The 14,555-nt window shown below is 33.5% G+C and overlaps 2 protein-coding genes across 3 annotated transcripts; one reads left to right on the forward strand and one right to left on the reverse strand.

Annotated features, from left to right (window-relative positions):
- Positions 1-5,619, forward strand: LOC126669137 (BTB/POZ and MATH domain-containing protein 2-like). Its single transcript, XM_050362494.2, has 4 exons — positions 1-884; positions 1,329-1,677; positions 3,555-3,831; positions 5,147-5,619. The coding sequence occupies exons 1-4, from the start codon at positions 478-480 to the stop codon at positions 5,320-5,322; spliced, it is 1,209 nt and encodes a 402-aa protein (XP_050218451.1). The 5' UTR covers positions 1-477; the 3' UTR covers positions 5,323-5,619.
- Positions 5,620-6,811: 1,192 nt separating this feature from the next.
- On the reverse strand, positions 6,812-11,927 carry LOC126669136 (mitogen-activated protein kinase 16). Of its 2 annotated transcripts, XM_050362492.2 has the most exons (10): positions 11,308-11,927; positions 10,303-10,711; positions 10,043-10,170; positions 9,878-9,937; positions 9,054-9,203; positions 8,782-8,937; positions 8,490-8,701; positions 8,286-8,387; positions 8,031-8,191; positions 6,812-7,506 (listed from the first exon to the last, which is right to left on the reverse strand). In XM_050362492.2, exons 1-10 carry the CDS (start codon positions 11,329-11,331, stop codon positions 7,217-7,219), a joined length of 1,692 nt encoding a protein of 563 aa, XP_050218449.1. In that variant the 5' UTR covers positions 11,332-11,927; the 3' UTR covers positions 6,812-7,216. The 2 variants fall into 2 exon arrangements, with proteins under 2 accessions (XP_050218449.1, XP_050218450.1); XM_050362493.2 differs by lacking the exon at positions 6,812-7,506 and having other exon boundaries at positions 8,033-8,171.
- Between the last annotated feature and the right edge of the window lie 2,628 nt (positions 11,928-14,555).

The raw sequence follows: 14,555 nt of genomic DNA on the forward strand, positions 1-14,555 counted from the left end.
CCGCACTTTCCTTTAGGCCAACACAAGTAGGGACATATAGGACGCTCATTTATTGCAGTTTGGAGTCTCTCCCAACTTTGCTTTTCAATTTCTTATCTTATACACCTCAAAAATAGGACAAACAAACAGATACAATTACAAAGATAGCTGCTTTATTATAATCTCACTATTTTCTCTGTTCTTTCCCATTTCTCAATCAAATTATCAAATCCACCAAATTTCCCCTCTCCTTGCTCCCCCGATCCAACACCCAGATCTAATTTATCTCCCTTCACCTTTTCCCATCTTCAATTTTACATCTGCAACCTCCCAAACCAGCTCATATCTTTGATCAATTCTGAAACCCTAATTCTCTGGTAAACCCAGAATTTCAAAAACGAGTCCTACCCAATTCAAATCAAATCATACCCATTTCAATTCACGCATCAGTAAGTTTGAATACATAGAAATTCAGAATACCTATTTCCCATTTAGTTGATGGGCACAGTTAGGCATAATAGTGCCTTAGAAATCTCAAAACCCACATCAACAACCTCGACCTCCACTTCGCGTACGGAGACGATTAATGGATCCCATGAGTTTAGGATTGGTGGGTACTCTTTATCTAAGGGTATGGGAGTTGGCAAGTACATAGCTTCTGATACATTTTTTGTTGGTGGCTATGCCTGGGCAATCTATTTTTACCCTGATGGTAAAAGCCCTGAGGATAACGCTGCTTATGTATCGTTATTTATTGCTCTCGCGAGTGAGGGTACTGATGTTAAGGCGTTGTTTGAGCTCTCGTTGATTGATCAAAGCGGTAAAGAGAATCATAAGGTTCATACCCATTTCGGTAGAGCTCTTGAGAGTGGGCCTTACACGCTTAGATATCGGGGGAGTATGTGGTGAGTGTTTTTGTGTTTGATCTTGAAATTAGAGTTGCTGTTCTTATTTTTATGCCTTAGCTTTGTTGTATTAGCTAGAAATGTTTGATACTAATGTAATGTGTAATAATTTATGTGAGTTGCCTATTGGAAGCTAGTAATTTATGTCAAATGAGCTAATTTAAACTTTACCTTGAATGGTTGAATCTCCCATGTTAAGCTTGAGAACTTATTAATGGCTTTTTGATTTAAAAGTAGTTGTTTTGTTTGTGATCCGACTGCTGCACATATAGTTTTAGTGGTTGAATGGTAAGTACCGTGAATACGACTGTAAGGAATGGGAAAAGGCAGTAAAGTTGCAGGATTAGTCTATAGTGTTGTTGATTAATTAAGCTTCATGACATGTACGAATATGGTAGAGGATGAAGAACGCAGTCTAATGTGTACTTCTGTTGGATGTTGCAGGGGTTATAAACGATTTTTTAAAAGAACTCAACTGGAGACATCTGACTACCTCAAAGATGATTCCCTGTTAATTCGTTGCTGTGTTGGTGTTGTTAAGTCTCGGACAGAGGGTCCTAAGACATATAACATTGCATTACCGCCATCTGATATTGGTCAACATTTTGGAAAGCTTTTAGAGAGTGGAAAGGGAAGTGATGTACATATTGAAGTTGATGGTGAAATTTTTGCTGCTCACAAACTTGTTCTTGCAACGCGCTCACCTGTGTTTAGAGCACAACTTTTTGGTCCCATGAAAGATCAGAACACTCGGTGCATAAAAGTTGAGGACATGGAAGCGCCGATTTTTAAGGTTCCCTCTCTCCCTCTCTATAATTTGCAGAAAATCATTCATATTTATTTCTTGTGGTTTTGTAATTACTATCAAACTCTGGTTCGAAATTATGTCCTTTCCAGACATATAAACTAATATAAAGATCTACCATATTAGTTGCTGTCATATTTATGTTTTTATTGCTTTGGTACATGTTCCTCTCCTATATCAACCAATTGCTTCATGGCGAATGCTCCTGTATGTTCACTTGAATGTTGAGATGATTTTGTTCATAACTGTTAGTTGGAAAACAATATTTAGTAATTATTCTTGCTTATTTGAACATACTTAATGCATGTGTTGTTTTATTCTTTTATGATTAACATAGGATGTTCCAAGTTTTCTATTAATTTAAAATTTATATACTCCCTCCGTCCCATAAGAAGGGCCATATACTTTTTTTACATAGATTAAAAAGACAATAATTAGTATTGCTTTTTCTCATTTTATCCCTATTAATTGTGATCCTGTAAAATGTGTTTAGAGTTTTAGTCATTAATTTTAGAAAGAGAAAAAAGGATAAAAGATGAAATTTCATATAAAATTGCACTAAAAACACGATATGGACTTCTTAGATTGGACAAGTAAAAATGAGATACGTCTCTTCTTAAACGGGACAAATGGAGTATTTTTTAATTTTATTGGCTTTAAAAATGCTCTATTGATATTTGGATTTCATCACTGTTTAATCTATTCCATGTTTTTGCATCATTTGTCATTACTTCTCCATAGCTAATGATTTTTATTCTCTTTCTCTTTGCAATTTTTCTGTTATAGCCTTTTCATTGTAGTGCTAATTATGTTAACCAGAATTCTAGTTTGTCGAGGTAAAAGTCGCATTCCTGCCAATAGAAAACTTGTTTTATTTTTGTGTATTTATGTCTTTTCAACAATTTGTATGTATCATAGTGAACAATTTTCTTTATTATGGTTAAAACTGAATGTTATTGTAATATTGTGTCTTCAATGAATCACCGCTTTTCTCGATGATTTGTGTGGCATTTATGTGATCCTGTGCTTGGTGATAGTGGTAATTTTTATAGAATTAGGTGGGCTATGTTGGTTGGTACCTTTTTGGGTGAGTAATTGTGGTGTCATACAGGGTGATGTGCCATACACGAATGTACATCTGGATTCTTCTCCTAAGGGCTGCCCTTGTGTACAAACTTACTCATCCAGCTAAGTTTTACACTAATCCTGCTTTTTCTGATTGGCTTGTTGAATTATGCATTTAGTACATAACTTGTCCAGTTGGCAGGATTATTGTTTTTTGTTGGACTACATTCTTGCTGCCTTTTTTTTTTAAGTTTCTTGACATACCATCTTTCTATGACTTTTGCTGCAGTACTCTGGCTAATTAGTTGAATCGTCAAAGTGACCTTGTATAATACAGTGTATTGTCCTCATTCTTTGTATTAAAACTACATATCATTCTGACTTTTGAATTAGCTTATGGAATTTTCACTTTAAAATTTTCCATGCATGCATTGTGGTGGATGAATGGAAGATCTAGACATTCCAACACCATTCTTTCTTTTTTGTTGCATGGGCAACTTAAATGCCCGGTTGAGGTTTGGAAGATGGGATATGGCCACCAAAAAGAACTGAGGTTGATGGAAAATATTAAAGGAGGAAATCTTCTAATACTCTGTTTTTGCTTTATTATGCATGTTTATGTCTCCACTGATTTTTTTGACCATATCACCTGTTACGTTGATTTTTGAGATGTTCTAAATGAATTAATCATCTAAGGATTAACATCTGAAGATTTTGAGCTTACCATATGCATTTTAGAGCTAGGTAAGTAAATGAGCTTTCACAAATGTAACTTTTTTTTCTTTCATGGGTGAATTTAGGCATTCCTTCATTTCATTTACTGGGATGCCCTATCAGACATGGAAGAGCTTGTTGGCATGAATTCTAAGTGTTCGTCTACAATGATGGCACAGCATCTGCTTGCAGCAGCAGATCGCTACGCTCTGGAGAGGCTTAGAATGCTGTGCGAGGCTAAACTCTGTGAAGATATTGCCATTAACACCGTTGCAACAACACTTGCCTTGGCAGAGCAGCATCAGTGTCTCCAACTGAAAGCTGTCTGTCTTAAATTTATTGCACTGCCTGAAAATTTGAAAGGTAAATTTTGTTTGCACTTCCTGGTATTGTTAGGAACATAGTTATTAAAGGCGCGCTTGAGGCGCGCCTCAGGCGAGAGGCGACTCAGGCGATGGCCGAGTCGCCTCAACTGACCAAAGGCAGGCGATGTCACAAAGGCGCGCGCCTCTGGCGCCTCAGGCAGGAGGCGAGAGGCCAGAGGCGCGCGCCTTTGTGACTTCAGGCATTTTTTTCTTTTTTTTTATATTAAAACCTCTGTTACCCAGACGAAAAAGAAAATGAAGGAAGAAGAAGAAGACATGACTGACATGCGGCTGCTTTGTCTAGGGTTTGGAAAATTAGAATAGGTTAGGGAAAGAGAATAGAGGTTCCCCTAATATTTTATTGGGCCTCCTTTAACCAGCCCAAGACCTATATTATACATTGAAAGGCTTTAATCTATAATAAATGGGTTTTTTTTAACATCAATAATGGTTAAGTTTTCAAAGGACTCTTTTTTTAGCAAAAAAGGCTAATTTAGCTTTCTAAATGTAAATTTAAAATATATTTAAGTTCATAAAATAAAATTTAAACTATTAAATTAGTAAATAGAAAATAAAAATCATAAAAATCAGTTGATTAGTAAAGGTATATTTTATTTTTTATTTTTTTAATTGGTCGCCTTTTTTCCAAAAGGCTTTCGCCTCGCCCCACGCCTTGCGCCTAAGGCTTTTGGACCCCTGTCGCCTCGGGTCGCCTTTCGCCTTTAATAACTATGGTTAGGAAGTTCTCTTGATAACTTGTTTTATGCCTTTATTGTAAATTTGTGCTTGAGGACTTGAAAAATATAGGGGCTGATTGTTACCTGACAATCATTTTTATTTTTATTTTTCACGGCCAGAGCTTATATGGATGAATCTATGTGCAAGAATACCTAAGATGCCCCACTTGTTCATAATTATTATAGTAAACAGTATGCACACTCTTTCTTTTTTTCTTGCTGCTCAACTATATACTTTGGCTCCCATGCGTGTGTTCTTATATGCTGTACAGATCCTTGGATGATTTGATTTGCCTCAGGCCGTAGCTTGTGCTTGCTGCATCTGTGCGTTACAACTATTTATGTGTCAAATTAAGTGTGTAAAAGCAAATGGCTTGCTAGTGAAATTTTCCTGTCATTGTTGGTTGTCTAAATTTGAGTGTCTGCTCTGTTTTCTCTTTTGCTTGTGCAGCAAAGCACTTACAAAAATTAAGAGCAGTATGATATTTGATTTCTAGAATTTTGTAAACAAATGGTTCACTCATTTCTTCATCTAGTAATTAATTAATGACAGTTTTATGGGTGAATTGTTTTCAGCTGTGATGCAAACAGATGGATTTGAATACCTAAAGGAAAGTTGCCCTCCTGTAATCACAGAGCTTCTGCAATATGTGGCAAGAATGAGTGAGCATTCTGTGATGGCTTCTGGACATGGGAATGAAATCTTAGACGGTGATTTGAATGGAAGAAGAGTAAAGCAACGGATTCATTGACATAGAACCGACAAATAGCTCGGTTTTTGGACAAAAAACAGAGCACTGTTAGCCTTAGACATTTTTGAGGTTGTACTAACATTTCATTATTCATGGTAGATATTTAATGGCAGTCTTTGTGTCCTCTTGTTTTCATTAACTGGAACCAGAAGCAGGTACTCTCAAGTAATACCCTTTTTATCTGTTCGGCAGCAGTCGATGTGAATATCCAGGTGTAATTTCTACTCGTATGTTACCATGAAAGCAGCTTGTTGTGTATGCAAAATTTCCCAATATTATAATTCATCGTTATTGCCATCTCTTTTCACTTTATTATTATTTGATTGCTGGTTTATTTATTAGTATATCGTAACTGTGGCGATCTTTGAGCTTTCATGTCTTCATTCTATATTATTAGCTTGAGATTAAAGCATAATCGTCAAGAATTAAGCCTGTACCCTCTGAATGGAAAATTAGCAGCCTAGTTTTGTGCTTTTGCTATTATGATTCAAAGTCGGTTCACTAGTTGCACTATATCTACGCCTCCGGATGTAAGCAAGCTGAGCCAAATTCGAATTATACCAAGCTCGAGCTTGAATAAGTTAAAAAATTAAGCTCGAGCTCACATGACATCCTAACTATTTGAACTCGAGTTCGAGATCAGCTGGACTTTAGTAGAGAAAATAATTTATTTGAAATGTATCATATTTAATGCATTCAATTATTATTTTTTCACTATAGAACATAAAATTCTACTACCTCCGATCCATAATATTTGTCGCATTTAAAAAATTATTTTGATTCATAGAGAAATTCTTAGATTCAGTCCTCCACGTTATCCGTGTACTAAACCTATCACATAATGACACGTCATTAAAATGATGGCAATTTTGTAAATTCGTTTATTATTTATTTACATACTATTTGAATAGTAATATTATAAGATTGTCATCATTTTAATGACTTGTCATTATGTGATAGGCTTAGTCCACGGATGACGTGGTAGACTAATCTAATTAAAAATTTCTCTTGGTCCATAATACGTCACTTTCTGATATCAAAAGAGCATTTATTGTTATTATTTCAAATTTATTCCTAACAATAAATACCTTAATAAGACTAAAAATGTGACAAATATTATGAACCAGAGTAACAATTAAAATCATACACCCAAATTTAAATTTAAAGATATAAAAGCCAATATGATTGAAAAATTAAAATATCATTTAATGTGTAAGAAGCTCATTTGGACTCACGAGCTTGTAGAGCCTTGAGCTCCAGCTCAATTCAAATTTTTTTCAGGACGGTCTCAAGTATTAGCGAATAACTCAACTCGTTACTCCGCATTTAAGCCCAAAGAAAAGTAAAGGCAGTAATACTCAAAATGCTACTCTAGTTGTCGAATAAACTTTGAGGTCAAGTAAACTACTTAATATTTTCCTTAGCTACACATTTAGCAAAAGCATATCATTATCCTTAGAGCAGATACAAGCACGGAAGCATAATAATATATCAAATGAATATTAGGATTATAGCCCCATACGAGGGGGAAAGAAAGCAAATTAAACACTAGTATTTTGCAACGAATGACAATGGCGAATTAGTTTGCCTTTCCTTAATCATGAAATCATACACCTCTTTTGTGTTAGTCATCGCGCTAAATCAGAAAGCTATAGGGTCATGAACCGTAAGCACCGAAAACCAACTCAACTCAAATTAGCCAAGTCAGTTACAAAATACCCTCCAAAAGTTATCGGAGCCCTGAAGATCTTCTCAAGCACATGAACTCGTAGAAAACAATGCTAGAGAACAGCATTAGAAACCTTCAAATTTCACTTTGGTAGCAAGATCAAATGTTATGGACTTCAACTCAAGGCCGGTCATTGGCTATGACGTGTTCAAGCCTGCCACATCATCAATACCAGTTATTCCCAGATCCGCCTTGAGCAGTGGCGACTTTCCTTGCCAAGTATTGAGGCTTTGGCTGCAATCCGTTGGAGCCTTCAACCCCTTCATCTTCTCCCCTTTCACTCTTACAAACTGGATTTCTTCGTGGATATGAAGAGTTTGCAGCAGTATATTGAGTTGGAATGGCAGGATTTCTGACCGTCCTTCGCTGTTCAAGAGCTTCAACTGTTGTTGCTGCCCCACAATTGTTATAACGTAGGACTGAACTGACAACCTTTCCAGGTCTTGCAGCACTTGCTATAGATGGGAAATTAAAAATAATTCATCATTACATCATGCAGGAAATAAATCAGAAACTAGCTGTGTAAGAGAATTAATCTCGAAGTATTAGCCATATGCGAGTAATCTATAAATTTAAAGAGGATTCCAGAGATGGTTGAAATTCATTTTATTCTTTCTAATAATAAGAATATAGAATTTGAACTAAAAACAGATAGAAAAGCATTTTCAACAGAAATTGCTTATTTCTTAAACTTAACTAATGGAAAATCGCATGTAGTCCAAATAAATTCACTCGAGATAAAACAAATTTAAACCACACATATACCTCATAACATAACCATAAAAGAAGGGAACTATCAACGGAAACTAAATACTAAACTAAGGGTGTCAGTATGCAGCCTGTCCCTGCTTTTTATTTTGAGAAGCAGTTTCAGCAAATTGCAACTTAAATCATATCTTATAAACATAAAAAGAGACACTTTATAGTTGTGCCAATGATTTCCATGAATGGAATAACAGACCAATGCCAGAATTAATACCTTGGATACTTTGAGGAACTTGAAGAGGTAGCCTTGTCATTGGGATCCCGCCACTCCGCTCAACATGGGGCTTCTCCATTTCTTTGATAGAACACTTGGATAGATCATTTGCAACTTGTACAGAGTTTTGTACTGTATTATCTGAATATAACACACATTGCCTGTACATGAGAATTTCATCAATGCAGTGGACAAGATAGCAAGTTTGTATAGATAAGAATGCAGGGTGACCACTGACATAATATATGGAAATACCTTGGCAAGGACGCATGCTGCCTCTCAGGCGGAGTAACAGTCGCACCGCTTCCATAGTGCTCCTCAAGGTAAGCAAACTGCTTCTTGAAATGGTCAACAGCACTGCAGGCAAAGGAATACAAGGAAAGAAATAAATATCTGAAACAGCACAAATCATTAAGCAACTTTGATATAAAAAAGAATCCCAATTCTATAACAAAATACCTTGGATACATGAAACTCGTTGGCTCGGAACCTTCTAAGTACTCTTTCAGCATTTTAGGATGGTACTCTAGACTTTCTCGGTAAATAAGCTCTCGTACATCTTCCTTGGTTATCCTTCGTCTCTCAAACTCAAATTCCATTTTCGTAACTGGTTGGGCGGACGGCTCTCTCTCGACTTTGGCCAAACCCTTAAAGTACGGATCAGCAAGAGCCTAATAGATGCAGCATAAGAAGGTCAATTAAGAGAAGCATGTACATACTTGAATAAAGATAAAGAGGTGTTAACAATTACCTCTTCAGCAGTGGGACGGTCCTTGGGTTCAAAAGCTAACATTCTTTCCAGCAAACGAAGTGCAAGGGGATCTGCATTAGGGAACTTCTGGGAGAAAGGAATTTGTTTCTTCTTCCGCATGCTGCTCAAGTATCTTCTAGCCTTCTCATTTCGTACCTATCCATATAATTGTAATCATACTTAGCAAATAAATCATATATAGATGAGGATGTGCAAAAGAGATGATCAACGGTAAATTAATAATTTCCAAATAAGAGCAAATAATCACATACCCTTGCAATGGCTTCAGGTGAGGGTGTTCCCAACAGATCAGTCATTAAATCCAATTGGTGGACTACGTTTTTCCCAGGGAAAAGAGGCTTCCCTGTCAAAAGTTCAGCAAAAATGCATCCAATGCTCCATATATCTATAGCTGGTGTATACTGAATATAATAAAAGAAAGACTATGACTAATGATGCCATATGCCATATGATAATAGAATAATATAACTTTACAGGATTTGGTTGGACAAGTTACTACAAGTCACAAGTTACGCATCCACAATGACGGAGAGAGGGGAGAGGCATGGGATGGCCATGGCCCCCTCCAACTTTCTAGAAGTGTTAAGATTAGTACTTTGAATTTTTAAATTTTACGATTTGGCCCTCCCTAATTTTAAAATTTGTCCCTCCATATAACAAATATAGTAATTTGGCTCCCTTAAAGTTGAAATCCTGGCTCCGTCACTACGCATCCATACTAGGAGATGATACATACTAACAGAACTGATCTATATACAAAAATTATTAGGCTCCCCTCCCCCAAGCTTCCCGACTGTTGAATAAAAATGTACAACAAGCAATTTAGAATAGCATAACAATTATTAAGCATTTAGTAGGTATAATACAATAGCGTTTCAAATTTATGGCCAGTGAGGATATGTGTCTCAGCCATAAAAGTATCTAAGGTGACTATTTTATGATATTTCTTTTCTAAATAACAGAAAAATATTGAAATAAATGATTTTTTTACTAGGAATTTTTTTTTCAAACACTACAACAGTAACAAGTTTAAAATAAATATGAAGTAAATGATCAGGGATAATAGTTCTGGAACCTTTGAGAAAAATGAGCCACACAATTCAGGAGCCCTATACCATCTTGTTGCAACATAGTCCTATAAAAGAAAACAATACAAAAGAAGAACAAAAATAATAAGATCTCGATATATTGTTGGACCACATGTACATAAAGTATTGCATTGGAACAAAATAAAAATTACCGTCCAGAAAATAGCTGTGGGGGTATCATTAAATGCTACTCTTGCAAGCCCAAAGTCACAGACTTTTAACTTGCAGTCAGCATTTGCTAAGATGTTTTTTGGTTTTAGATCCCGATGAAAGACATTAGCTACAAGACAATAGAAGTTTCAGGAACAAAGAAAAGAGTAAGTGCTTGATGATAATCAGTGAATGCTCAAAAGAAAATTCATAGCAGGCACAGAAAAATTAACAGTTCAACAATAAAGACTAAGCTTAGTACCTGTGTGTATATATTTCATGCCTCTAAGAAGCTGATAAAGAAAGAACTGATAGTGCTCTGGTGTTAAATCATCATTCGCTTTAATAACTTGATGTAAATCAGATTCCATCAGCTCAAAGACAACATAAATGTCCTTAAATTCCCTTCTGGAAGGAGGCAATAAAATGTGCTTGATCTCCACTATATCTGGATGACGTAGAAGTCTGAGAAGTTTAATCTCTCTAAGTATGCGGGTGGCATCAGAAACATGTTCAAAGATGTCATTGATTTTCTTAATTGCAACCTTTTCTCCAAGATGTGTATCGTATGCTGAACACACAACACCGTAACTTCCTTTACCAATAACTTCCTCTATTTTATACCTACTCCCCTCGCCATATTCAGTGAAAAAATCCAATTCAACAGATGACTGCAAGACCATGTTAACAGATATCACAATAAGCATTTGAAGAATCACAACCACTTATCATAAACACAATAGAACTGAAATACCTATACAAAAACATTTCTCATTCACATCTGGACTTTTTTTACTATATACTGGTAGGAGTTCATCAATTTTACCTGACTCGAGCATAAAAAGGAAGTAACACAGAAAATAACCTTCTATTACCCTAAACCAAGATGTGCCCTAATCATTATCAGCATTACATGGAAATTATATTACAACGGGACCTTCCACAATTTTTCAACAGGGGGACACAAGCATGTGTTGAACACTATAAGACATGACCATGACAAGCTGTTTCCTCTCATCCAATTCCAAAAATATAGGAAATATAACTGAATTCACTTTAACAACCAAATAACCAATACTAAACCAACCAGTAAAACTAACTAAATAACAATATTGAACAACTTGAATTCCCCAAATTAATCAAATTCAAAAGCTAATCCATATATGCATCTCAACAAACCAAAATAAGAAAAAAAACAACTACAAAATTTAATATCAAATAAAGTTCATGCAGACATGCATGTAAATAAATACACAAATAAAGTTACCTTCTTTCTCTGATCAGGCTGCATATTATCAATAAAGCATTAAAAAAAATCCCCAAACTAATTTATCAAGAAAAAGATCCAAGCTTTTTAACCCAGTTTACCCAATAACAAAAAAGAAATAAAATTTAACCAGCCTTTGAGATCACAGCGAACCAAACCAAATTTTACGAACAACCCAGAAATTTAACCAACTTCAAATCCAAGAAATGTTCTTCCTTTGAACTAAACTGAGTAAGAATTGAAAAGGGTGTATTTTAGGACAAAAAAGAATGGCGGAGGAGACTAAAATGTAGTTAGCTGGATCAAATTCCAAATGGGTATAATAATAATAATAATAATGAACTAATTTCTTTTTGGAGAATCTAAAGCAAAAAAAGCAAGGCGATACTTTCTAATTCTAATACTTTAAATTTTGTTTTGAAGATTGAAGCAAGAAACTGAAGAAAAAGTGGGAAGTTGGAATGATTTGTAATAATTTTCTTGGTCGTGTGGATCTCAAAGAGAATTGAAAATCAAGAACAAGAAGTGGTGTACTTCAATTTCGAAAGCTTTATTTATTTTATTTGTTTGTTTTCGGCAGAGAGGGAGAGAACAGTAATGGGACTAAAATTGTTTTCTTTTTTTTAATTTATCGATCGTTTTTAATTTGGAAAAGGTAATTAAAGTGGGATGTAAATGGATATGCACAATCAGAATTTTCGTGGCGAGTGACATTTTTGCCCTTTGTTTGGTTCAAATCTACAATTAAAAATATAATTCTATTTATATTATTTAATAATTTTTTTTATTTAAATTGAGGCTATCATATGTGAGTAAATTGAATTGAAATTCCCTCAATTTGAACTTGACGGTTCATGTTCACGATTTACACTATTTATTATAAAATAAACGGTGTAGATCAAAAAATATAATTTTAATTAAATTAATTTACACCGTTCATTTTACAATAAACGGTATAATCATGAAAATAACTCCTTTACGTTCAAAATTAACTTAAGAGAATCTCGGTCCGAATATATTTTATAAGCTGTAGATATTAGAGTTTATGTAACAAGTTCCTACAAATAAGCACTACAACTCTTTCTTTCTAAAATTTTCTCTCCCTTCTCTATAGACAATTTCCTCTCTACTTCATCTCTTAAAGGGTGAGAGGATGTGATTTTCCGATCTCAATCAGAAATCACCCTTATCCGCCCATAAAAATTTAGTATTTTATAAGTTTAGGCTCTATTTCAATAAAATTATCCGTTTGATAGTTTTTTCGGTATGGATTTTAATATTTTTTTGCTTGAAAATTTATATTTTTATGGTGTGTTTTTTTAGATCTATCAAAAATCTCTAGTGATTGTTCAAGATTTATAGTCAATCTCTTGTATATTTAAGATTTTTGGATGGGTATTGTTCTAACGTTTTAGAATTTAATTGAAGATAAGGATCGAAAATAGTAAGATTCAAAGGATCAATCAGATTGCCAGTCAAATCGAAAGGACAAATCGAAGATCTGCTCCAACGAAATTTCGTTTTTAAGTTCTCGTTTGGTCTTTTCATGCGAAATCGATGTCCAAATTTGTCTAATTTTGATTTATTTTTTACTTGGTTTTAGGTGATTTGTTAGTAATTTAGATCAAAATCGAAAGATCATATATTAATTTTGTTATATGACTTTTCAATTGTAATTTACTCTTCATCAATAGAATCAATTTTTTTTTTGAAGAAAAAAAAGATATTAGAGCTTATGTAGAAAAAAGTTCATAATAGGCATAATTTAGATAAAACCAATTGTTATTATATAGCATAATTTATGATTTTTAAAGGTTAAATTAGTTCCATCTTTTATAGACTAAAATATAAGGATAAATAATTTATGATGTCTCATAAAAATTGATAAATTTATTATTTTACTTATTTTAAAATTAATTTATTAAATTAAAATATCAATATTTCATTTTATTAATTGCTACCATTCTTGTTTTTTTTTTTCGGTTATTATATTGAAAAATGAGTAAATCAGCTGATGTTTTAATTTGTTTTAAATATAAAAGAAAGAGTTTATAGGAGAAATTGAACACACGACCTAACAGTTTGCTAACGCTGGTGCCATTTGAATTACAGCTCATTGAATATTTTAAATATATAAGAAGCACTACCTGTGTTTTCTATTATAATTTTTATTCATATACTATATTATGAGTCTTTAAGTTAGTATTAGAACTTTGGACATTTCTTTTGCATTTTTGAAAAGGTTAATTATGTATTAAATCATAATTTTATATTACTTTTTAATTTAATTATATATTTTAAAAAAATTCATATAAAATTATTATTTTTAAAAAAAAAATCAAATCTATCACTTGTTTAATATTTGATGAACTTGAGCTAAATGTGCAAAGAGAAAGTGATGTGCCATAATGCATCAGATGCCGCCTAAGAAGCACAGAAACTTCGACAAAGTTGTGTGTCCTGTTTCAAAAACATTTCGGAAATCGAAAATCCTCATAAACTCTCGAAAACTCCTAACGAAACATTTCAGGCCGTTTCCGTATATTAAAAAAAAAATTATATAGTTACAAAAAACCTAAAAAATTATCAACTAATAATTTTTTTAAATCAATTACCCACAACTTTGTTATTTACTTTATCTACAATAAAACTTGTCTTCTTATTTTTATTTGATTTAATTATGTTAGATTTATTTTATTAATTAGCATAAATGTATAAATAAAATTTAATATATATAATATTTTATAATTTCTAATATTATAAATATACCCCTATATTTTTTATTACTTACATGTTCCCCCCACGTTTCACATCCTTCATTTTAAAAGTTTGTCATTTCCCCGTGTCTGTTTCGTGTTGTTTCCGTTTCTGTTTTTTTGCTACCTATGATGCCACGTATGAAAGTTGATGAGAGATTTTGGGATAAATATAAAAAAAATAAAAGGTCGTGATAAAGCTAAAAATGAGTGTAAAATGATGATTTAATATGTAATTACTCCTTTAAAATATTCTACTATATCAATTTCTATTTGCGCATTCAATTCAAATTCGTCTGACTTTAAAAGGTGATAGATTTGGAAAAAATTAAAAACGATGTCTTTATTTGACAATTTCAAAATAACATGATTAAATTGAAAAATAATATAAAAATGACGATTTACTGTGTAACTGATCCTTTTTAAAATGATAAATTAATACTATCGATATATCTGAAATGCTTAATTATCTATAAGTATTCCAGTTTTTTG

This window comes from Mercurialis annua, linkage group LG2, assembly GCF_937616625.2.
Source record: "Mercurialis annua linkage group LG2, ddMerAnnu1.2, whole genome shotgun sequence".
In the NCBI taxonomy this organism is placed as follows: Eukaryota; Viridiplantae; Streptophyta; class Magnoliopsida; order Malpighiales; family Euphorbiaceae; genus Mercurialis; species Mercurialis annua.